A 26,454-nucleotide genomic window follows, 5' to 3' on the forward strand; every position below is an offset into this window, starting at 1 on the left:
GAGTTCCCTAGCCTTGCAAGACTAGCTGAATTACCACTTCAAAAAAAATTATAACATTTGTTGCTTAATATACAATAGATAAAAAATATCATCCAGTAATATAGACATATTAAAATACCATCCATCATTGACTAACTTAACATTTTAAATTAAAATATTAATGTGATCAGAGCATAAGCTTTCTTCTTGTTGCACATATTTGTAGTGTGCATGTGTACAAACTTCTCCCTTTATATGCATTTTTGTGAGCACATAAGTGCATTTCATATTTTACTCCACGAGTTTTGAACAATGCATATTGTTTTCTAATATATATATATATAGCTAATTTTTCCTTACTAAATATATTTGATACCGTTTTTTCAATCAATAAGCTGCATCACTAATACTGAAAGCATGGATTTCAACATACTAGCATGCTGTGCTGTGTTTTTCATAGAGGTTTAGGAAGTATAAATATAATAAATTCTTACTCAGGTTAAAAATTTCTCATGCACTTCTATGTACACTCAGTTTTACGAAGTACTGTATTATACTTGGATTTTTTGCTATAAGAACTTCAGGATTATGGTTTATAAATCCATTACTATTCAATTCTTTTTTCAAGGATCTTAAGATGGCATACATCCTTCCTATACCTCTGCCATATATTCAGACACTGTTCCCTTAGAATGCCTCTGATGTTATCTGCTCCCAAGTGTGTAACTAATCCAAGGTCAACAATGATATTCATATCTATGAAGATTTAAACTGAATTTGCTGGATCACAATCCAACACTTATAATGAGGACTGATAACATGCTGTTCTCAGCATGACATCTGTTTTTACTTATTTTTGTTGCATAAGTATGTAATTCTCTCTATTGACTACCCTAGGTATTTATTATAAGTGGGTATTCATTGCCATAGGAGAGGTATTTTGATTCATATAGCAATACTGACATGGGATTACTCACTTAAGGAAAAAAAAGAATCAAAAGAAGAAACAACATGAACACCAGCACAAAGTATTTCCAAAATATTTCTCCAGGCAGTTCATAGGCGGAAATTTTCAGTCCTTACAGTATTTATTCCACTATAATATGGAACATCTACCCTTGCCTTCCCTGCCCAATAATCATAATCATAAGCAATGTATTAGAATTCCCCATAACATCACTTGTTTTCTGAAATTAAGCAGCCTGTGCATTGCAATACCACAATATATAATAGACAAATACTGATATTATTAGTCACTTATTTCCTTTCCCTGCAGAGACATAGTCAAGTCTGTCAATCATCTCTTTCTCTCTCTTTCTCAAGTCAAGAAGTAACATGAACAACATATGTCAGAGGTTTTCATCAGAGGTGGGTTGCTGCCGGTTTGGCCTGGATTGGCCGAACTGGTAGTAGCGGCGGTGGGAGGCTCCGCCCACCTGCCCGGACACTTCTGCACATGCGCAGAAGTGTTGTGCATGTGCAGGAGCGCATCCGAACCGATAGTAACAAAATTGGCAACCCACCACTGGTTTTCATCCTAAAAGTTAAATGTTACATAATTAGGAGGTCCTGTTTTTAGCATGCGTACACATAGTCCTCGATTTACAATTGCAATTGAACCCTACATTTCTCTTGCTAAGTGAGACAGTTAAGTGAATTTTGCCCCATGTTACAACCTTCCTTGCCACAGTTATTAAGTGAATCACTGCAGTTGTTAAGTTCCTAACTAACATGCTTCTTATTTGCGCAGTGGTTAAATGCAAGGTGGCGCAGTGGTTAAATGCAGCACTGCAGGCTACTGCTAGATCAGCAGGTCAGCGGTTCAAATCTCACCGGCTCAGGGTTGACTCAGCCTTCCATCCTTCCGAGGTGGGTAAAATGAGGACCCAGATTGTTGGGGGCAATATGCTGACTCTCTGTAAACCGCTTAGAGAGGCCTGAAAGGCCTATGAAGCGGTATATAAGTCTACTGCTATTGCTATATTGCTATTTGCTTATGAGAAAGTCACAAAGAGGGATGACGTGATCCTGGGACACTGCAACCATCATAACTATGAACAAATTGTTACGCATCCTACTTGACCATGGGGATGCTGATGACAGTGTAAGTGTGAAAAACGGTCTTTTTCAGTGCTGTTTTAACTTCGAACAGTGATTAAATGAACTGTTGTAAGTCAAGGACTACCTGCAATATGTAATAGCCTCCTGTGGGTCAGACACTATACCCCAGATGATAATCCAAACTGAATCATACTTTTAGAGGTGAATGCCTAGAAGATGAAAGGCCCTTTGTATTTGAACTGTATATACATATTACATATTTCACACACCTATACTGAGTTCCACTCCCTACCTCTGTGATCTAGCGCAGTGTTCCCCAACCCCCGGGCCATGACCCATTACTAGGCCACAGCCTGTTTCAACATAGGCTGCACAGGCAGCGGGCGAGTGCATGCGCTGAAGCTCCCTTTGCGCGAGTGGCATGTGTGTGTGTGTGTTGCTCACATAAATATGTTTGTGCCTGCCACTTGTAGGGTCTTCTCCCCCTGCCAAAGCCAAAAAGGTTGGAGACTGCTGATCTATGGGATGCTTCTTCTCTGTCCTATCTATGAAGTTTTGCCAAACCATCTGATGCCACTTAGCTTTTAATCATGTTTAAATAAATTCACAGGTACATCTTACTGACATCTAACTTCAAGATTTAATCATAATCAGTTTGGTGAGCAACCTCTTTGCTAGGAAAACAAACTATTACTATGGAGGGTCGCAGGTGGCATAAAATAAATAAAACAACTTTAGCCAAAATGGAAAGGCTCAAGTACTATGGCATTTTAAAAATAATGATTACTGCTAAAGGAGAAAAAAAGAATGATCTAGGTCAAATAGTCATTTTGCCTCGAGTTGCATTTTGACATATTAAAGTGTGGAAATGGGAGGGAAAAGTTATACCATCTTCTGCTTCAATTGGAAATTTTTCTTATGAACAGATTTAATAATGCCCGTGAATTGCAGAGTCATTCCACACTGAAATCTAGAAAAATCTGAAGAACTACTGAAAACTTAAGGAATTAAATTACCTACTGAACAGAAAATGGTAACAGTTTGCTCTTGTTTTTAATATACACTTTAAAATTCTGTTCAAATATGGTTCAGTGAACTGCATAAAATAATCCATCCGGTATTATGTACCCTGATTAGAAACAGGACAATTGCCCAGTTCTGATAACCTAAAGCATTAACCTCCCTGACACTCATGATAGAACACATAGTTAAACAACTATACTATTCATCACTTAGATAAGGCTGATGTCCATAGTTCTTACAAAAACCCCATTGCCTCTAAGTGTGACACAAAGAATGGGACAATGTTGCAGGGATAAACTTGGAGGAGGCAGGACCGACATGTTCAACCCACTTTTCGGAGAGGAGTGATCAAGATTTTTAAAATTTAAATAAAGTATGGGTTCTAAGCCTACTGAAGATTTAGTGTACCTATTTTGCTTTTGGGTTGAGTAAATAACCCATGGAAATCACACTGGTGAATTACAGAACCACAATCTAGGAGTGGCCCTGAAGAATACAAAAATGAGGTTATACACAACACAGGAATATCCACAGGAGGAGCGCTCTGTGTCACGTAATTCCTTCGGGATGTATCCTATGCCCACAACTAATATTATGAAAGTACATTTTCACCTCTCAATCAACATGCACATTCAGGATGCCTTCACAATGAGTGATAATTTGGAAAACTGGATAATATTGCTCACTTGTTTTCACTACATAGCCCTTTTCACAAAAGTTCATTTTTTTAGGTCCCCCTGTGGACATCTCTCACACCATACAGTCTAAAGACTGCAGACTATTCATTCCTGGTTTAGAAAGTGAACATACAACGTTTGGATTCAGGGTGTCACATGTACTCAACCAAGTAACTTGTGATACCCGTGGGCCTGTTTCTCAATACGCATATGATTCTTCTTTCTTTGGTTTTTCACGTTTCCTTTTTACAACTTCTCCTGAGTGGAAATTGTTCCACAGTTCTGATTATGATGGACTTTTATTATCAGGTTTGGTGAAATGAAAAAAAAAAGTAATTTGAGATGTGTCACGTTAGCTCGGAAATACTGAATAAAGATCACCTTTTATCAGAAAAATCACAAGTTGAGTAGTTTTTGGCTCTAATGCTTCTTGCTATTCCAACAATTATTAGTTCAGTGATTTTTCATTACAAGTAACTTGTGATTGATATCCCTGATTAATCTTTCATCTTGGTAAATCGGAGAAAAAGATTTGGCTACAACTTTCTCATTGCCATTGGATTTCATGGGAATAGCCAAGAAGAAGAAAAGGCGGCATCTTACCTTTTCTGCATCTTGTTCAAAAAGTCGAAGTTGAAAGCACTGATCGAGTTTCAGCTTACGGACATGCCACATCTGATGCAAGTGCTGTCGTGTTGAATGCAGCTTATCTAAAAGGCTGGTAATCTTTGGCACAAGACTTTGGAAATCTGCACTGCCAGGAATGCAGTTCCTACCAGAGAAACCATCACTGCATCTTATGCATTGTAATAATCGTTGACCTTCACGGTCCAATTCTTCCACTGGAGCTTTGATTACTTTCTTCTTGAGCTGGGTATGTTCGTCTATTAGTCTTCTTGAACCTTCCACATCCACTGGAAATTCTTTCCTAGCCAGCATTTCCTGAAGGTCCTCCAGCCTGGATAATAAATGGATGGCACTATTGAAAAATTCTTCCAAGGAAACTCTCAACTCTATCCATTCATCATGATTGTAATCCAGAGTTCCTTCAAACTCTTCTGTTAGTTGGGAGGGATCAACCAGTTTTGTTAAACCTTCAACGGAGACCATGCTTGTCTAAGGAGTTAAAAAAAAGAGAGTGATTTAGTTTTAAAGTAATTATATAGAAATCCTGTAACAATTAAGGATACCATTGACTATTCATCAGACATTTTGTTACCATTACCAGAAAGACCAATTGCCTCTTGAAAAAGCACCTTTGGGATATAACTATGATCTGGATGACTGAAAACCTCCATAGATATTCATCAGACAGTATAGATGGAGAAGGACTAAGCAGGAAAAATGCTTAACAGTCAGATAAGCCAGATATACATTCTATTCCAATATGGCTGTGAATTGCCTTGTCTTGACTCTCACAACCACAGGGGAAAATAAATGGACATTGTAAGAAAAAGAACTCATGATGATTGGGGTGGCATCATCAGTGTTACTAGAAATCAGCAAGAAATGAAGCATTGCTTCTGTCCTGCATAAATTCCTTTGGGATGGATCCTATGCCTACAACCAATATTATGAAAAGTACATTTTCACCTCTCACCTTTGACCACATACACATTCAGGATGTCTTCACAATGGGTGATAATTTGAAAAACTGGATAACTGGGAAACTGGAATAACTGGAAAAATAATTTGGAAAACTGGAAAACTTTTCACAAAATACACACACTAGGTACTACTTCTTATGAATGCTGTATGTGTATATGTGTGTGTGTGTTTGTGTTTGTGTGTGTGTATGCATGTATGTATGTATGTATGTACGTACGTATGTACGTATATAAATGTTCAGCAGGAGTGTTCAACCTAAAGTTCGTGTAGCTTTGTAAACTTTTGATACAGCCCAAAAAAGATTGTCCCCAATTGTAATTTTAATTGACAGAAGGCAAAATGATTACTCTATGTACAATAACATGTTCATTGTGTCTAACCATTATAAATTAATTTATGTCCCCCCCCCCCCCGGTACATAGACACTTTTCCAAATACAGTCCTCAGTCTGCCCCTTAAAGCAAGTTCTTGTCCTCCAAAAATGATGTTTCAGAGGATATATTTAGAGATTATCTGGCCCCTTTTCAGTCAAGATGTTTTAGCTTGGAGAAGTATTAAGACTGCTCTGGTTGTCTTGGGGAATGCTGCTGCAAAGTAGATGCAATTTAGGACTACTGTTTTATAATGGCTCTAGTCCTTACTGTCATGCTGCTTCTAGAAAGTATCCTTGTTTCCTGCATGACTGCATTTTTGCCTTCCATGCTGTTCAGTATCTAAAGTATCTGAAACTGAAATTGGGGGAATTCAATAAAAACTTTGACACCCCCTCCCCCCAATCATCCAATCATATTGCACCTTATTATCCAACTTCAAAAGGCAATCATATCTTGAACATTGCTTAAATGTTCTGGATCATGTACTGAGATTAAATCCAGACAAAATGATTACTTTTTGATAAATAAGAAATTAGACTTTGAGATGGAGATTTAGAGTAGTTTGGTTGGTTTGCAATCCTCATGAAAGGAATGATTTCCAATTTGAAAATACCCCTTGACCCTCACCTGTCATTGAATTCATGATGGCTGTGACATGGTGCACATTTATGCAGTTAGGACTACTACATCAATTACAGTAGTACATCATCTATTTTTGAGATGGTCAGACTTGGCAACAGTTATCCACGCCTTGGTTACATTTCATCTTGATCTTTGCAGTGCACTCTAGACAGTGTGATCTATGCTGGGCTACCCTTGAAGAGTTTGCAGAAATTGGAACTAATACAAAATGTGTCAGCTAGAATGCTATACAGAACAAAATATATGAATTATATGATTCCTCCACTGAAAGAATTACACTTACAGCCAGTGATTTAGTGAGTACAATTTGGAGTGTTACTTTCATCCCTTAAGGCCTTGAAGAGTTTAGGATTTTACAATATCAGGAGCCATCTGGGAGCCATGGTGATACAGTGGTTAGAATACAGTATTGCAGGTAGACTCACAGTCAGAAGTTCAACTCTGATCAGTTCAAGGTTGACTCAGCCTTCTATCCTTCCAAGGTTAATAAAATCCAAGGTCATATTGTTAGGGGCAATATGCTGAGTCTGTCACAATGGTGACACAATGGTGCCCACACATGCCTGCCCGACATGTGGCAGAACATTTCATGCCTGTATAGGCCTTACCAGCCACCTGCGGACATATTGTGGACAGCCCACAACCTGATAGATGTCAAGGTCCTCTTCGAACATGATGGATGAACATCATCATCATGCTGACTCTGTAAACTGGTTAGAGAGTGCTGTAAAACACTATATGCTATGTGTCCAAGTGCTATTGCTATTGGTGAACTTGAATTCATAGCTTCTAATACACTGAATATAACTCTTGCCTTTGATCCTTAAGTCTTCTGGTATGAATACTCTCTTAACTGAATGACTGATATAACACTGAAGACTCCCATCTTGAAATAGTTATTAAACAGATATCAAATACTTCTCATTATTCTTCTCCCACTGGAATCTTCTTATTTCTCAGTTCTTGAGTAGGGAGTCCATTCCATTGTTTATAATCTAGAGTCCATTGACCATAGCTCTGCATACTTCCAATTGTTTCTTTGTTGAAATACTTTTTTAAAGTTAGCTTACCTTGATATATCTGCTAAGTACCTTTTCTAGTAGAGATATTAGATCATTTTTTTCTTTCTCTCTTCAACCATTTTATTTCCCAGATCTTTCAGGTTCTTGTGCTCTGGGTTTCCTTACCATAAATTCTTATTGTTAATTTTTTTTTTAGCTTAGGTGATATATAACTCATGATTTTATCCAGACTGTGCAAAGTTTTGATAGGATGTTTCACTTCAACAATGCCTTAAGCAAAGATTCTTCAAAGTTGCTTCTTGAAGCAATGCAATGCCTCATGTCTAAAGAGTGAAATGTCAACCAATTTTGAAATTGTAGCACTATGATAATGCTTTTTTCATACCCTACCTGGGACATAAACAACACTGCACAAATACTGTATATTTTCTGCTTCATTGGAAAAATCAGCAGATAGATAGATAGATAGATAGATAGATAGATAGATAGATAGATAGATAGATAGATAGATAGATAGATAGATAGGATGCCCAATTCCAATAGACTCTGGACAGCATACAAAACTTGGGGGGGAAAGCCATGAAAACAACTAAACAGTTATTTAAGATATATTCCTGCACTGTTTTTATTAATATTGAGTCAGTAGTTGGCATAATACTGTATTTAAAAAATGCACCATAAGCAGTGTGTGTTAATTCAAACAGTTAATTCTTTACATTTACATTCTAATTAAATTTAGGATAGGACATGTCAATGAAGGCAGAAAATTTCTCACTTGGTTTTTAAATCTGTTCAAAATATTCTTCTCCTGCCATAATTGGTCTTTTTAACATGAAGATAGAAAAGGAGGCTTCTTTGTTTAAAGCATTCTGCAGATACATTTATTATTCAGATAGATTCTCCCTGGGGAGTTCGAGATGAATAGGAATACATTATCAAACTTCATCAGAAAGGAAGAAAAGATGTGCAAGGACAAGGTAACATCCTATCAGCTGTCATATTTCTTTCCAGTTCAAATGCAACCAATCAAAGCACAGACTGCTCATTCAGTCTTTTCAGGAGGAAAGAAAAGTAATTTGTAAAAAGCCTGAATTAATGACAAGGAGGCTTGTTGGGTCATCTCCAGTGTTAACAGTAAACTCCAGAAATCTGAATTTGTCAGTAACATGTCAACCCCGCTCTTTTTTTTTTGCTTACCAAAAATTTGGGATTGACAGGCCCTGAAGGGAAAATAAGAGCATAAAACTGGCTATTACTGGGGTTCTTCAAGAGAGTAGGTTTTTTTTCTGCAGAAGTAGCTGTCAGAGTAACATACTTCCTGTTTATAATCCTTCCTCTTTGCCTAAGGGCAGTATCTTTCTTTCAAGTTGACATTGGCAGGTATCAGTGGACTTTTCAATGACTTGTAGCTGCTAAATTGAGTCGCTTGAATTTCAACCGACTGCCATTAAAGATCTATGCCTATATATTTTGCTCAGTCTACATAACAGTTAAGCCACCAACATGCAAGCATATTGTTATGGATAGAATGTTCATTTGGGCATGTGCAACTATTTATATTGTTTTCTTTTAAAATGAGAAAGAAGATTTGCATGATTTGCAACTAGGTTGGCATGCTTTTTTGTGGTATGGTAAAAATAAGGCACATGGCTATTTTCAAAGACATTATGTAAGGAATGGATTGTTAAAAATATGGGAAAGAGTGAAAGGGACACACTATTTAGAAATACCAATGTGGCATTCAACAATGTGTCAATAGAAGCATTGACACATCCAAATATTAGTAGTATGAAAAATATCAATAGATACAAAGATATCTTAACAGAAAGGGGGGAACTAAAACAAAAATAAGAATTAGAAAAACAAGGGATTGATATAGAATGGTTTTCACAATTGCAAATACAATCAAGATATGAAAAAGATAAAAGGGAGTATACTTTTAACTTAGGAAGCTCGGAGTTGGATAAGATACTTACGGAAATGGAAGAAAGAATAATTAATAAACTATATAGCTATCTATTAAGAACTAGGCTAGTAGAAGAAGTGATTAAAGATACAATGTTAACTCGTGCAAAGAATTTTGGCCACACAATTGAGCTAGAAAAGTGGCAACAACTATGGGAAAGGATCTATAAATTAACCATGTCAACAGCTTACAAAGAAAATGTATACAAAATGTTTTATAGGTGGCACATGTCACTGGGAAAATTAGCAAAGATGTTTAAAGACAAATCAGCAAAATGTTGGAAAGAAGCAAATGGTTCCTATTATCAGATGTGGTGCACATGTGCAGAAGCAAGAAAATATTGGACTAAGATAAGAGTATGGTTAAAGAAAATGTTACAACAAGAAATAGAATTTAGACCAGAGATATTTTTTATTAGGTATTATCCCAGAGAAATTCAAGAAAGAGGATGCTTATTTGATTATATATCAACAAGAATTGTATTTGCCCAACATTGGAAATTAAATAAACTACCAACAGATAAGTATAAAAAAGATGTTAGATTGTGCAGAGATGAATAGGTTTACAATGAAAATAAAAAATAAAGAGGAATCAGAGTACTTCAAGACATGGGGAAGATTTTATGATTGGTTAGAGAAAGTTAACTAGAAAAGAAAGTAGGGTTAAGATATAGAACCCAGACAATGCACCATTAAATAGAAAAAGGGTGGGGGAGAAGTGGAAAACAAAAAAGAAAATATTAAATATATAAGTATATATTCAAGAGCGAGATATAAAGTGGTGGGGAACATAGTTAGGATAGATTAGCGAAGGTAAGGGAATAAGAAATGATACCAAATTATATTCGGGTTTGTGGAAATACCATCTCAAGGAAACATAAACTAACATTTGAAAGAGACACCTACAACAATAGAAAAGAAAGGGAGAGAAGAGGAGATAATGAAAAGAGGATGGGGGAAAGAAGAAAGAGGTAAGGAGAGGAGGATGAAAGGGAGAGGAAGAGAAGGAGAGAGGATAGGAAGGGGTAGAGGAGGAGTAGGAGTAGGAGAAAGGGAAGGGAAGAAGGAAGGGGAGGAAGAAGGAAGAAAGTAGAGAAAGGGGGGAGGGAGAAAAGAAAGGGAAAATAGTTGGTGTTACAACAGGATGAAGGGATGGTAAATAAAGCAACCCAAACTGTATATTATAACCTATTAAATGAAATAATAAATGTATAAGAATGACAAATGTAAAAAAGAAGAATAATTATGTGAATGTAAACTTAAAATGGTATGTAAGAAAACAAAAATTAAAAAAAATTCTGGGGAAAAAAAAGAATGAGAAAGAAATATACAACTACAATGATCTACAACTTGTCTTCTGTTTCTTACAAAAAAGAAATCCGGATCCATGTTCTATGCATTACACAAATGTTGATCAAAGCAATGTTTGATTAGTAATCTAAAATAACAAGCTATGCTAGTTTTCATAATGATTCTTAATCAGTTAATCTCCTCCATCTTACCTCAAAGATAAATTTTGAACTTCCAAAATTTGTCTTCTGCTTCTGCCAAAAGTTATCAGGCTTGATTATCAGGGCAACATGAATTTCTGCAGGAAAGGCCTCCTGAAGAGTCTTCAGGAGAGGTTTGATCAGGTCCCACTTAGATCCCCTCATATCGATGATGACTGTGAAACCACGTTTGCAGACATCTTCACTGTAGGGATTAAACATTGAATAAGTTATATCCAGAGTCAACTTCATTAGAAATATGAACTTTACATTAAATAGACATTTTATGTCTTCTGACTTGATTCATATATTTACAGATTCCAGATTGATAACCATTGTTCTGTTCCCAAATATGATCCACTACAATATTAAAGCATTAACTGGACCACTTGCGCATTTGCCTGTGCATTAATTTACCTTTAGATTAACCATATGATATAATTCATTCTGACTCACTATACAAGAGAGATTAAGTACTAGTTTCCTCAGTATCATGAAGTGAATTTTTAAGTGTGAATGAATTTGATACTATGCATCTCTTCAAAAGATTTAGCAGACCTTGAAACAATATACTTGACATGCAGTGGATGGATTTTTCTAAGTCAATGTAGTTTTATTAGCTTAAAGATATCATCAGATTAATGGCATACATTTGTGTCATTTGTGCAATGACATCATTAAGCTGATTATATGGTGCACTTCAAAAGAAATTTGTGAATAACAGAACCCTCCCCTAATTAGACTGTTAAAATAAGTATCTCTGAATTATTTACAATTTGTAAAACACACACAGTCAATCTTTATTATTCATGCATTCCATGTTTGCAAATTCACTCTCTCACTAAAATTTGTTTATATTGACTGAGAATTTTACAGAAAGTAAATAAAAGACATATCTAAAAGAGGAAAAGAAGAATGTGCAAGGGAAAAAAAGAAATTAAAGTTATAAGGTGGTTGCCAAACGTCCAAAATGCAATCACTTGATCACAGGGATGGGGAGGGTTCTGGTCAGAACTTCAAAATCAAGGCATAAGTACCTTTGGGGGAGGGGTCTGTTTTAACTTTTAACAATTGCTAAGTGACTTATCCAGGGATGGTATTCACTTACTTTCCCTACTGGTTCGTAAACGTGAGCGTGCATGCACTTTGGCTAAAAAAAAGTGCCTAAATGGGATGGCATAGAGCCAGGGCGGGTGGGCAGGCCCAGCCGCGATTTCTGCTACTGGTTCAGGTGAACTGGTCTGAGCCAGCATGATACCTCATCTGGACTTATCACTAAATAAGAACTATCTATATCAGAAGATGGGATACAAAAGCCAAGAAGATAATCCTGATTGTAATTGTCCTAAAATGTCAAAAGTATGTATTACAACTGTGAAGCTTGTACAGCAAAGTTCCAGTTCTACAGGAAGCTGTGTTTAGCATTGCTTAGAGTCAAAACAACACAGACTTTTACACGAATAACCCCCGAGAGCACCAATATTATATTGATCAAAATTCTTACACATAAGAGTTGCAATGATATATAGCTACAATATTGCAATAGCACATATTTTTAAATTAATAACTAAGATGCTGCATTCAGTTGCTGATGCTCAATTGATGTAAGGCCGTAATAAAAGCTTAACTAACTGTATTGTTTTTAAAGAAAATTTTTAAACACGGAAGCACTGTAACCTGATCTGAAGATCTGTCATCTTTTCAGAATTGTTATACCAACCATTGCATCTAGTAATCTACACATTTTATTTTCTAAATGTGCCAATTAGCAGGAAGCTACTTTGCCAGTGGAAAATTACTAGAATTAGCTAATAGCATCCCACAAGTAGCTACAGAGGTTGTACGCTAAAAGTTGCCCAATAAGCTGTAGAAAAACAGTGTACAATTAATGAGATAGCAGGCAGTTGAGATACAGCACGTGAAATACAGGACTCGGGTGTGTGGGCTTCTAGGGGAATGCCATTGCCCTAATTAAAGAATTAACCAAATACAAAATGGTCTTTCTGAAATTGGATGAAGCAGTCCTGTCACAGCAATGGCATTTTAGTAAACCAATGATTTAGATTATATCTAACAAAAACTTCTCAAATATTTCTGTACTTTGAGTATACCTGCGCCTATATATCAACATGAACTGTCCCCGGTGAAAGCTGAAACGATATCTCTCTACCTTCATGCCTTCCCTCCGAATTTAATTAACAATTACTTGAAGCCTCTAGATAATCATTAAAATTTCAGGTATTACATGTCTGCAAATACTTCTTTTTAATTTAGCCTTTGAAGTGCAGGTAAAAAAAAAAGCCTAAAAGTGTTCTGACAAGAAATGTTAATCTAATCAAATGGCAATTGCAGATTTGGGCAAAACGCTTAATCTTCGGAGCAAGACTTTGGAACAAAAAAAAAGAATTTTGAATTTGAAACATCTCAGAATAGAAACCTTTTTTAGACAATGAGTTTTACTTTATCAGTATCTATTATTTATATGATGGACCTATATAAACATAAATAAATAAATAAATAAACATAAAAAGCATTAAGTATATATAAATAAATGCAAACTTCAGCTTTGATCTGATATTTTAATTTTAAACCAATGCTGAAAACCAAGATTGGATCAAGTAATCCCTCAAACCAATTTTGAAATGTCTTCTTCCCAACTAAGAAATTTCCTTGGATTTTTACCTAACTAAAGACATGGCTTCAATCTAACTTATTAACGTGAAAGTATTTATCAGTTCTTCACAGTGAGATAAATGTTGTGGGCTACGTCCAGGAAGTTGAGTGTCCAGTGGCATAGGGTTTTTTGTGTTTTTGGTTTTATTGTTCTCTCTTTTTATTCTTTGTATATATTGGATTACACTTTTGCTGAGACACACCTAGCATTTGGTTTTAAAAACGGACAGTCCTTTATTTATTTTAGTATTTAACCTTTATTATTTTTATAAATAATCCAAGGCAGCAAATATACCTAATATTCCTTCCTTCTCCTCCCCCCCCCCACCAGTGATGGGATCCTCCCAGTTTAACAACTGGTTTAGTGAACACGCTGCATGTGCGCAGTTTGGAGAAATCTTAACTTCCTGGTTCCTTCAGAGGAATTCATGCGTTAATCTGCTCTGCCGAACAAATCAGCTGAGAAGATAAAGGTAGGAAAATAGCACGGGTGGAGCCATCTGATCATCGGGGTGAGCTCGTTCACTCTCAGCTGATTGTCAGAGCTACCGATTCACCCAAACTGGTCCGAAACAGTAGAATCCCTCCCTAAACAACCTTGTGAAGGGAGTTGGGCTGAGAGAGAATGACTGGCCCAAAGTTACCCAGACAGCTTTAACTCTTAACTCATAGGCTCCTGATTTCTACCCTAATGCCTTGATCACTACATCAAACTGACTCTCCAATTTGTCATCATTTAAATGTTTTAAATAAATAAACAAATTGTCACTAACCTCATTAGGATCCAAAAATATCATTATAGATATTTCAACCAAGTTAGTATCCCCCCCCAAAAATAATACAGTACACTGATCTTTTATAGGAAATCAGATAAATATTATGAAGTAACCCCAACCTATGGTTGATATAGAAACTCCCCATGAAGTTCAAAATATGTATTTGATGTGTTTTTGGGAGAGGCGAATATGGTACTCATGTGGACACTACTTACTATGCAGATAATAAAAGTTTGGAATTTTAAATAAATTCTAGGAAGGGTGATACAGTGCTGATATATTCCTCTAGAGACTGCTACCTTAGTATCCCTTTCTCATCTAGTATCTATTTTATCTGAGTCATTTGGCAGCAATAAAAAGGATCATGACTGAAACAAAATCAATGCAGAATTGCTATTTGCTGGGAAATTAACTGCTAGAACTAGTGTGCCCTTCAAAGGAAGACACTGATGGACATGGGGTTAACTGAGAGCATATCAGAGGATGTAACTGAGCATAACTGACAATACAACTCTAGTGATTACAAATAATTTATTTACTGCACCAGAAACGAAGACATTACAACTAATGTCTCTCCAAACCCTCAAGAACACCACACCAACAATGTACATGTGATAATGCAATGATAATGGAATTCAGCCAAAGAACAGGTTTAAGTGGAAACAAAAATGTTTATGTTGCTGATACAATTCATATCATCATAATCCAAGAAAAGTAAATAGTCATTTCAACCTAATTATTAGCAATTTTAAATAGAAATTAGATATTACACAAAAAGTAAGGGAGAAATGCCATTTGAATGAGAATATAAAGTCAATGGTATTAAATTAATGGAGAATTGAATAATTGCCCTGTTTAATTTTTGTGCCAATAATTAATCTGTAGGAAAAGAAGAAATATTCAATAAAGCAAGTAAATCTTCTTACTGAAAAATCAATTTCAGTATTCAGTATTCAATGCCTTTTTTAAAAATTCTTTATTGCATAATTTAATACAGCAGGTCTCACAAAGCTGTTTTTTATTCTTCAATGATGCTAGGTTTCCTGCTGAATTTACTTTTTCTCATGCCTAACACTGATTCCTGTGAATATACAACCATGAATATGCCTAGCCGAAAAAGGAAGATTCTTTTAAGCAGGATTCCAGTGTCCAACCAATTTCCCTTCTATTCAGGAATTCACTTCTCAGTGCATTTCTATATTCCATCCACCATTTTAATGCCTCTGGTTTTGTCTCTGGGTGTGTGCTTTTATCATCTATCCCACAGTTAAGAACATCTTTCTTCCCTGCATTCCCCCCCCCCAAGAAACTCATTTCAGTACATTTTTAGCAATATACTTTTGACTCTCAAAATAGCCTTTCAGTATTGCCGTCTCCCCAAAGGAACAGAATATCTTTTGAGGCATGAGCTGACTGTAAGAATTTGGAACATACTTCTTAGATTCACTCAGTGCCAGGTCAGGAGGACACAACTCTCTTCTCATTGTAATGTTTGTACCTTACATTCCCACTTCACAAAACAAATAGGTAGAATGCTTTACCATGTACGTTTGCTGAGATTTTCTTTTTTTTTTTGTGATAAATTATGGGTGATTTAATTAATATTTTGCATTTTAATTGGCTAATCAATTAAATACTATTGCTATGCAAGTAGTATGTAAGAGAAGTTTCCCTTCCTCTGACACCTAATCCACCCTGGGTGCTAATGACTTCTTCCTTCTAATCAAATCCATATTCAACTAGAGCAGATTCCATATGTATTGTCTTGCCCCCTTCCACTTTTTTGGGGAATGGAAAGAACCACCTGATAATTATCAATTCATATAAATTTAACACACACACAAACTCCTTTGGGGGAAGCTACTGTGCCACCACAGATGGCTAGCTGGACATTTGGGGCTATTAAAACAACCCTTGTTCTCCATGATTGTTGGGGGCTTCATATTAGAGCAGATGACAAGACCTCCAGGTCATGTTGCCACTGCCTTATAGTGGAATAGCCTTCTCTAGAAATCCTTAAAGGGGAGGAGAAAGAGAAGGGGGAGAAGGAGAAAGACAAGGGCAGGGGGAGGAGGAAGAGGAAGAGGAGGAGGAAGAGGAGGAGAAAGAGGAGAAAGAGAGAAAGCAGAAGGGAGAGGGAAGGGCAAATTCATAAATTCTAGGAGATAAAAGAGTTATAAAGTTAGGTCAAAAACAGCAGGGAACCCTAATGCTAGAGGGAAGAGAAAGGAACATTGTATACAGCCTCAGCCAAACAAAAAATAGCTTTTTCCCTTAATTCCAGTATTTCAGTTTTCTCTTGCTGAAGACTTTATATTTCTGATCAAACAATAATTCTTGATACTGTTAATTTACCTAATTGACATTATGAACATTTACAGGGGAACATGAGGGGACAAGTAACATTACATGCATATGACATCATTGAGCAAGTGATGTGAATTATATATGGCAACCATTTATGCCATGATGCAACTGATGCAAATTACCATTTGCACAATGGCATCATGTTATATATGTGATGTTATCATGGCTTCTACCAGACAACCATGTCTGACATCAATAATTTAACTCAATTGCAATTATATATCTCTGAACTCTATTAAAGTGACCAGATTTTAAGATGGGTAAAGTGGGACATCATTGACGGGGGGGGGGGGGGGCTCAGAGCACCTGAGCTGTAAAAAACAAAAAGCCTTCCCCTGATTGCCTTCCCCCAATGCCCCCCAACCCTTTCAAAAGCCACCCCCATCACCAGCCTCTCCCAACCAGATCCCCACCTGCCTCCCCTCGGCTCACCCGGACCAGGTTGCTGACGGCGGCTTGCTCGACATGGCTGCAGGGAGAGTGGCGCCCGAGAGAAGCGGGGAAAAAAAACTTCTGACGGCTGAGCCCCTTGGCCCGGGACTGAGCCTCTTCCTCGCCGCGCTGCCACCACTGGAAAGCCCTCCTGCCCGAGGCCGCTGGACGGCTGTCACAAATACATCACACGTTGGCAGGCGCACGCGCAGGATGGAAGGGAGCCTCGCCCCTCGTCGGGCGCTTCGAGCAAGCCAAGCGGAGGGAGGGAAACCACTGCCCTCTAAAGGCCACATCGGGAACGACACTTCAGAGAAATAAAAACTTTTTTTTTAAACGTTGTCCTTTTTAAAATTGATGATTCGGCATCTTTTCTTTCTTTTGGAAAATCAGGACTTTTTGAACACGCCGCGGGACGCAGGAAACGGGACAAATTTTGAAAAATCGTGACTGTCCCACCAAAAGCGGGACATCTGGTCACCTTACTCTAGGTGCTTCCATTTTTCTTGGTTTGTTGGTTGATACAGTTTGCCCAAAAGGTAATATTTCAGTGAGAAACATTAAGATTGCACAAATAGGCCTAAGGGAGCATGTTAATTTTTTTATTTGAGTATAATTTCAACTGTGACTAATGTTAAAGCTAAAATAATTGGCAGGATTTGTTGATTATGAAATGTCTGCACAGAACAAATTAAGTTCAGCTTTAATGAAAATAGGTGTATCAGGTAATACTTCTCAGTAGAGTTATTTAAAGACATTTAGTAACTTTGGTAAAGAAATAAGATGGCATGTTCTCACAACTTAGATCTGAGTGAATTTCTACACAGCATTGATCAACCTATTCTCCTTGTTAATTGCATGCCTAACTCTGGGTATCAAGTCATCTTCCCTCCTTCATCCCTAACCCTGTGTGCAATATTAAGAGAGAGAGAAAATGTTCCCTGCTTAACAGATGTTTACTGTCTACAATTCCTACTTATCAATGTCTTTGGAGACTTATAAAAATATTATCAGCAGGCAGTCCTTAATAGTGCAGAAACTCATCAGAAAATTCTGCAGGCTGGTAAACATATAAAGGGAATTTGTGTTTGCTTGTATCTGCCTTCATGCTTAACAATGCTTAACAAAATTTACCAGATGTTTTTTATTCCAAAGAAGAACATTAAAACTGCCCCATTTCCATAGTTTCCTACTAGTCAATGAACCTGTTAAAATACATAAATAATGTAACAAATTCTGATACTCTAATTAATTAGATATACAGGGGGGGACTTCAAATCTAAAACTAGAATAATTAGTTGAACGGTGCCACTAATTGCTCTCAGATATCCCTGCAGTAAAAGCAGGATGAACTGTCCTCCCTCCAAGTGTGGAATGAGGCAGCATATTCTTAAATTTATTGAATTACTCTTTGCCCTGGAGATTTTGGTATATTTATAAATGTAATACATACTTTTGACATTCCTGGACAATTACCATCAAGATTGTCTTCTGGGCTTTCTTTCAAAAAATTCACCATGATTTCAATTTGACAAATTCTGGAGAAAAGAGCGGTCTTTAAAAATATATTGAAAGCACATTCTGCAATCTCAAGGAATCTCATTTTACATTCTTTCCCCCCCCCTGATAATGAGATATTTTATTATAATATACCCAAACATTATAACTTTCCCAAATTGATATCATTGTGTAGATTTTGCACTATACTACAGCAATATAAACAAACTCTTAGGTTTGGGAGGGAATAGATGAATACTGTTCTTTTATAATCCATTATGCAAATGTCCAAAATATTAATATCTTTCACTAATTCTCAACTCGTCCAAATGAATTCCTCCCTTCCTCCACCACCACCCCGCCCCCGTTCAACCCATCTGGTCTGGTTCTGTCAGTGGGGAAAACATTTTGGCTTTTCTATTATGTTTTCTGTAGTACTATTTTTTATAGGAGACAAACAGAATAGCACAGTACTTCAATCCTATATTGAATCACAGAAAACATTATTATGCTAATACTCCCTGTCTCTAATATGGAATTTGACATGCTAAGCTGATGTTGTCATGTAGCTTTTCCTCCCAATCCTAAACCAGATATTTTCCTGGCTATTCACAAATTATCTGAACACCTCAGAATCCACCTACTGTTAAAATTCTTTTGCCCTATCACTTCACATGAACATAAACTAGCCCTATCACTTCACATGAACATAAACTAAACCATAACCCTTTTTGTGGCTTATTCACTCAATCTGATTGAAAAACAGATACGGCCACTCTAGCATAATTATGACAAAGTTAGTTTTAGAAGGGAAAACTCAGACCATTGAATGATGTTGTTTATATTAGGGTCTTGCCATACAATCCAGTCCTGTATAATCTACTAACCAAGCACATGCCCCAATGGCAATTTAATTCAAACTTAATAAATCTCATAGTCTTTGGTTTTCTTGGTAAGACTGTCTGCAAAATAGAGGTTTGAGAGTCAAAATATTGCTGAAACATTGTATTTGATTTGAAAAGACACAAGACTGCAAGGAGCAGTTATAGAAATGAATAGCACTATTTTTTACTATTGCCTTTAAATGTCTGCTTTATTTATGATAAATTCAACATTTTAGTATAGTCAGGAAATTAAGAGAGTGGGGAGGGAGGGAGGGAGGGAGGGAGGGAGGGAGGGAGGGAGGGAGGGAGAGAGAGAGAGAGAGAGAGAGAGAGAGAGAGAGAGAGAGAGAGAGAGAGAGAGAGAATTGATTTTGCTTCCAATAATAGTTTTAGCCAAAAATTCACACTAACAATTTAGTAAATATTGTACTAAACATTGTAACATGTGGAAGCAAATCAGATTACATCATTTAAAATAAAAAATACATTCACTGCAATAGTTTTAATTCACTTAATTTTTACATGTGTGTCTTACCAAATCATGAAATGACAGAGGATACCAGATATCTAGCTATCAGTTTAATAACCAGTCTCTTTTGATACTTTGAAAACATTGGGCTTTTTTATATGCAGTCTTCCATGTGCATTTAATCAACAAAATTTGCACCCTTTTTTAAAACAAAGATATATTACATAGATTATACTTTATGATCACCAAGCAACTGCTTGAAATTAAGCCAGGGCAGCACTTTAGATTAGAATATTTTGCCAAATCAAGTATCTGTTCCTGAAATAATTCCCTTGATTTTTTAAAAATGGGCTTTGAGGCAGTTACATTGTCACTGAAAAGTAAGCCACAATTCATTCGTTCATTTTTATTATCTTCTGTTATTATTTTCTCAATCCCTCAGCATCAGTAAAATATCCGAGGGCCTTTTCTCCACTGAGGATAAATAAAAGAAGACAAATATGAAACATTTAGACTTCCAAAGTATCATATGTTTTCATTATACACCGAGAGACGTATACACATTTGCTTACTGAGGGCGCTGATAAATTTAGTGGAAAATCAACTGGATTGAACCAATAAGTTTTGTTGTCATATGAACATTAAAGTTAAGAGAGTTTCTTGCACTTACTAAGTTTTAAAGTAACTTCCCTCCTCTCCATAAATATTGCCATCTAAACAGTTTACTAGAGTATTAACTAGCTCTATCACCTTCCAACCAAAGACAAAGTCATACAGAAGCACTAAAAAAGAAAATGGTTGCTGCTTAGTTCACTGGATTACCAGAGATCATGCAATCAGTCAAATTAGTCCATCGACAGGAAACACGTTTGTCACACTGGCATAACCAGAAAAGTTGTCTAAGAATCATGTTCTAGTTTTAGTCTACATTTATGTAACATATCTCCAACTTTGTCCAGAACAACAAGAAAAAGTTTTCTGACTGAATATTTGGTTCTTCAAAATATATTTTCTTTTTTCCTTCCTTCCTTCCCTGCCTTGCCTTCTTGCCTTCTTTCTTGTATTGATATCAATCAAGAACTAAAAGCGGCAGAGATTGTATTTCTCCAATTTGTTTTATCTTTCAATATATTTGTCACTAGGTTGTACAGAAAAATAATGACTGGCTATTATAACGAAAAACATTTAAAACCAGCTTTAAAAATGTCTATTATTTCATATATCAGGCTTCCTTTTGGATAGTAAATTAATGTCAAGCTATGAGCCTATATAAAGGGAAAATCTATTAAATAAAATATATAATATATAATATAAATATTTTTTCCACAAGGCTGTCAAAGCTTTGAATCACCATTAAACAAATAGTCAAAAGTTGAGGACCACTTGTGTGCATAACATGCATCATAACATATCATTTATATCCATAGTTAGCTTACTGGAAGAAATGGATAAATGATCCTAACTAATAAGAATCTTCTTAAAGATTCTTTACATCTAGTTTACATTAGATGTAAACTATTTGTTACATTATCACTGGAGTTTCCAATTTGATATTGGTCTGGGCAATACTTTCATTCATACTGAACATTTTATTTTGAATGGCCATGTAACAACAGCCATCAATTTATGAATGGGCAAGATTTCATGCAGGGTATCTCTAGTATCATTCTAATGCTCTCAAAATTTCAAACGCTCCCATTGCCCAAAATTTATTTATTTATTATTTATTATTAAAATTTATATGCCATTCAATCCCGAAGGACTCCAAGCGGCTTACAAAAAGAATAAAAAAAGAGAAAGAAAAAACAAGAAAAAAAGACAGTTTAAAATCACAAAACCACATGCATTCATTCTAATCGGGGCTGGACCTCAACAATGAGGTCAACATCCCCAGGCTGGTTGGGAATTACATCTGACACTTCTCCTATTGGATCAAATCACAACTTTAGTCAGTCAGCTATATACCATTGCAAATTTCATCCTAATTGTACAATAGTTTTTTAATATGTACCGTAAGTTGCTTTATATAAGACAATCAGTAAATCATATTGCAAATGCCAATAAATTCAATGACGCTAAAGCATCTCAACTATTAGAGGGGATATTTTCAAGTGCTGCATGGTGCATAATCCTCATAAAAATTAATGTATTGGACTCGCTTGTTTATTAAAAACATAAATAAAAACAACTCAAAACAAGAATGATATACTTTCCATACAAACAATTTTTGTAATTAATTTGCAAAGAGACTAATGATGTATATTCATCTAAATATATAATTAAACCTCATAAACCAATTTAACATTTTCCATACAAGTCCAAAAAGTTTAATCAATTAATAAATAAACAGGATGTCTCAAATTAAGCAGTAAATTCCACTTCGAAGTCTCCCATATAAATTGAAGAGGGGAATTAAACAATCTAGTCAGCCAATAAATTGGAAACAATATTTTAATGTAGCTTTTCATTGTAAAAAATAGAAATAATTTAGACATACCCTCTTAAACCTTTGTTTTAATTCCTTTACAGTGATGATATCTCTGATGAAGATAATGCAAGCTCAGACCTTCGGAATCAAATGCCTTCTTATTTCAGAATAAGTCATACTAAACTATTAGATTAAGTTCTGATTAAATATATAAAGGATTATTCCATCAAAGTCCTCGAGAAATATAGAAAACATTTTCAGTTTACGAAATATTTGAATAGACAGATCAAGATGTCTTTGTGTGTTTATGTATGTGCATGCGCACACACAAACACACAGAGGTAAGTTATTTTTACTTTCTGTTTTCCTTTAGATAAGAATTGTTTTCCTGAAGATAGGAATTTCTATTGCCATCAAAACCATTGGGTGCATCTAAGTATTCAACAATGCACTGTAATGTACATAAAGATTCTATCAATAATCCTGCCAAACTGGGTTTTATTGTTTGTTTTTTAACCTGAAAAGATGTTTTCAGATTTAACTGAATGTCATTAAATCCAATAACATGAAAAACATCTGGACTAAAATCCAGCTTCTACATGGGGTCAACTTAGGCTGGCCAACACCAGGTAAAACCAATCTAAGAGTTTCTTTTTCCAGGTGAATGTGTGCATGTGTCATCTTTGTGTGTGAATACATTCATGTTTGTATACATCCTTGCAAAGACTACTCTAGACTAAAAAGGTAGTCTAGGATGAAAAAAAAATATTTGAAAATATTTTAAAATAAAATATCCCATATTTTACAAATATCAACTGTTTTAATTACACATATTGATTTTTTTTATATAGTGAAAAGCTCAAATACACACTTTCCCCTCTTTTCTTCCACTAATAATATCAAAAATGAAGAAAAAAAGAGGATGGAAAATTGGTTAAAAAAAGTGGGATGCTGTAGTAGGAAGGAGGGGGAAAACGGAATCTGGAAAAATCTGGATGGATGGAAACGGTGAAAAGGTAACTGGACAGGAAAGAAAAAAATATTTTTGAGATTTATGAAAAGAAAGTTAAAATTCACTAGGCAGACCACCTCTCCAAAGATTTAAGCTTATCCACAAAGGAATTCAAATGTTCTATAGCGGGTTAGAAGTGATTTGTACTTTCTTCGTCTCCTTTTTTTCAAAAGCCTCTTTTGTTCGTTCAAAGAATGTAAGTATTCACAGGTTATTTGAGGAATTGCATCTTTATTTTAAGTGTCAAGAAGCAAATATAAACAAAAAGCAAACAAAAAAACCCACTTACATTCTTAAATGGAGAGGAAAATAATCATTAGGAATTATAGCTTAGTACTATCGATACTCTTTATGCACCCTGTAAAAAAAGGCAGGTTTGGGCATTTCAGAAGATGGTTAAGAGCTTTTTCCAGGACAAGAAACCCTACTTGCATTTTGAAAAGTTTATTAGGAGCCAGATTTCCATTAGTGGATGAAGCCACAGCTCAACGACATATTTACACATATATAACATTTATATCTGTGTGTGTGTACTGTGTGTACTGTATGTATGTATGTAAGTATGTATGCATGATTATGTATATATATGTGTGTGCGCACACACACACATACACACACACACCATTTTTCAAAACACTCTTAAGAGAAAATTAAGCAACATCTTAAATGGTTAGATTTGGACAAGTCTCTGTAATTATCACCTATATTTTTTTTAAAAAAGCCCTAGATCTTAATTTCTACGCCTACAATCCTTGTAAGCTACAGTAACCTAAAGGGGCAATTTTACTGCTACCTTATCAAGCATAAGATTTGTGGCTATTTGATATTTATTTGTGGAAGTTTGACCTACAACCCTCCCAGTCTAAAGTCAGGAGGAATAAAGGATGCTGAGAGGCCAAGCTGGGTGTTGTTAAAAGCCAAATGAAAACACAAGGCAAAAACAAAACCTTAAGGAAACTCAATCTGAAGAACAGCTGCCATATGTATAAACTAAGCAATATACATCTTAGTGCCCCAAAACCTGTTTCCTGTGTCCACTTAAAGCCTTCACTGCTATTCAATTTCAACCCCTTTCCACTTCATGAAAGAACTGAGTAGATAGGAACTATTTTCTATTGCAACAGAAACTAGGAGAGCAATGTTTCTTCTTTATTTTGGAAACTTTTCAATGGTTGAGGTTTATAATAGAAGCACAGGCACAAAAGAGGTTTTCCCAGTGTGGAAGTTGGAAGGGATTCACCTCTATCTATAAATATTAAACAGAAACAGGACTTTATTAATATTTCTGACTTCCAGACGACTTATGAAACAAAGCATGAGCATTTAGAGAAGCAGAGCAGAGAGAAGTGGAAAGAGTAGAGAGAACCTCCACAGAGGTTGAATTGAGTTTAGTCCACTGTGGTTTTTCCCTGGCTAGCTGTCAGCAATGCAGGCCAAACTTCAAAGGCATGTTTCTGTAGAAGGATTTGTAAGGGTCCCACACATATTATTGAACTTTGCCTGCTTATTCCTTTTGCTAAAATCATTTTCCTGGCAGCCCTCAGGGCAGTCTTAAGCAGAGATTGACAGTTGCATTTTGCTGCTATTTTCTAAAGCAAATTTGCATTGCTATATTTCTGCTTTCCACTTTTGTATTTCTCTCGTATCTCTGGAATTCTAACTGCTCAGAAGTAAAGTGTCCCTTTTAATTTTCCCCAGATAAATTTGGGAGAATTTCTTTTTGGCCAGGACTGGCAAAAAAAGGACTTGTACACCAATTATAACACTTCTCCATCTGCCACAGCTTTTCCTTTCTGCCAGAGACTCTCTCTGTAATATCATTTGCCTGCTTCTCCCAAAGGTGCTTTTTTCAAGAGGCAACTGGACTTTCTGGTTTTCTCTTTGAAGACATTTTGCTTCTTGGATGAGAAGTGAGATGTCTTCAAAGAAAAAACAGAAAGTCAAGTTGCCTCTTGAAAAAAGCACCTTTGGGACAACCATGACCTGGGTGACTGAGACTGTCTGCTTCCATGAGAAAATGGCTGGGTTGAGTTTGCCTCTCCAGTTGTTCACCAAATATATCTACCTAAGTTGAGCACTTATCAAGGACATTAGCCTGACAACCAAATATAGATTAGTTTGCTCTAGTGTAGCTACCCATGGTTGTGAAATTTGGATTCCAATCAAACAAACAAGACATGAAGAAAATTGACTTGTTTGAGCTGTGGTAGTGGTGAAGGCTTCTTTGGACAGCAAAGGTGACCAACAAGCAAGTACTAGGGCACATAACATCAGACTTCTCACTAGAAGGCCAAATCACAAAGATGTGTCTCACTTACTTTGGCCCTATTATGCAGAAAAATTCACTAAGGAAAGCAATTATGTTGGGTAGAGTTTGTGGCAAAAGGAAATCCAGCTGCCAAATAACACAGTTGCTGGATGCCTTCAAAGCTGACACCAGCCAGAGAATAGAACAACCCAAAGAAGTAGTGCAAGATCAGAAGACATAGAGAGACTTGGCCCATGGAATCGCCAAGAATCAGATATGACTGAACAAATATCATCATCATCATCAAGTTGGACACTCAGGGCAGATTAGGGATTCTGTGGGCAGATGCCTGCTTTGAAGCACAGCAGGTGGCAGGGATCCTATACTCCATATTGGAACTCCTAGGGAGAGAAAGTATTGGGAATAATTTATAGAAGCAACTTGTAACCTTCCCTGCTGGCTTTCCCATTTAAGCCAGCAGAGAAGGTTGCAAATGGCAGTCATGTGACTATGGGCTGCTGTGACTGCCATAAGAGCAAGTCAATTGCCAAACACCCAAATCACAATCGTACGACTGTAGGGGTGCTGCAACAGCTGGAAGTTCAAGGACTAGTCATACGTGCCACTCATTCAGCACCTTAATAACATTGACTGGTTGCTGAACTAGTGATTGCAAACCAAGAACCACCTGCATATCAGCCTTATCAGGTAGCCCAGGCAGGAAATATGACCTCATTTTACTTTATTGTAAAAATATATTAACAAAATCTTTTTAAATCTGAAAGTACAATTCTCCACCTTCATAGCCTCCAAAAGTAGGGCGGGGT

The 26,454-nt window shown here is 36.2% G+C and overlaps 1 protein-coding gene across 1 annotated transcript in view; it reads right to left on the reverse strand.

Moving 5' to 3' along the window:
* Positions 1-26,454, reverse strand: part of LOC106552522 (kalirin) — a 489,228-nt gene that overhangs the window by 152,928 nt on the left and 309,846 nt on the right. Inside the window, exons 4-5 of the mRNA XM_087707922.1 lie at positions 10,854-11,046; positions 4,344-4,856 (exon numbers count right to left, since the gene is read on the reverse strand). Of these exons, the coding sequence (XP_087564048.1) occupies positions 4,344-4,856; positions 10,854-11,046 (706 nt within the window). The remainder of the gene's footprint in view (positions 1-4,343; positions 4,857-10,853; positions 11,047-26,454) is intronic.

Source organism: Thamnophis sirtalis, unplaced genomic scaffold (assembly GCF_051295495.1).
Source record: "Thamnophis sirtalis isolate CommonGarterSnake01/CBP01778 unplaced genomic scaffold, rThaSir2_p1.2 scaffold_1, whole genome shotgun sequence".
Lineage (NCBI taxonomy): Eukaryota > Metazoa > Chordata > Lepidosauria > Squamata > Natricidae > Thamnophis > Thamnophis sirtalis.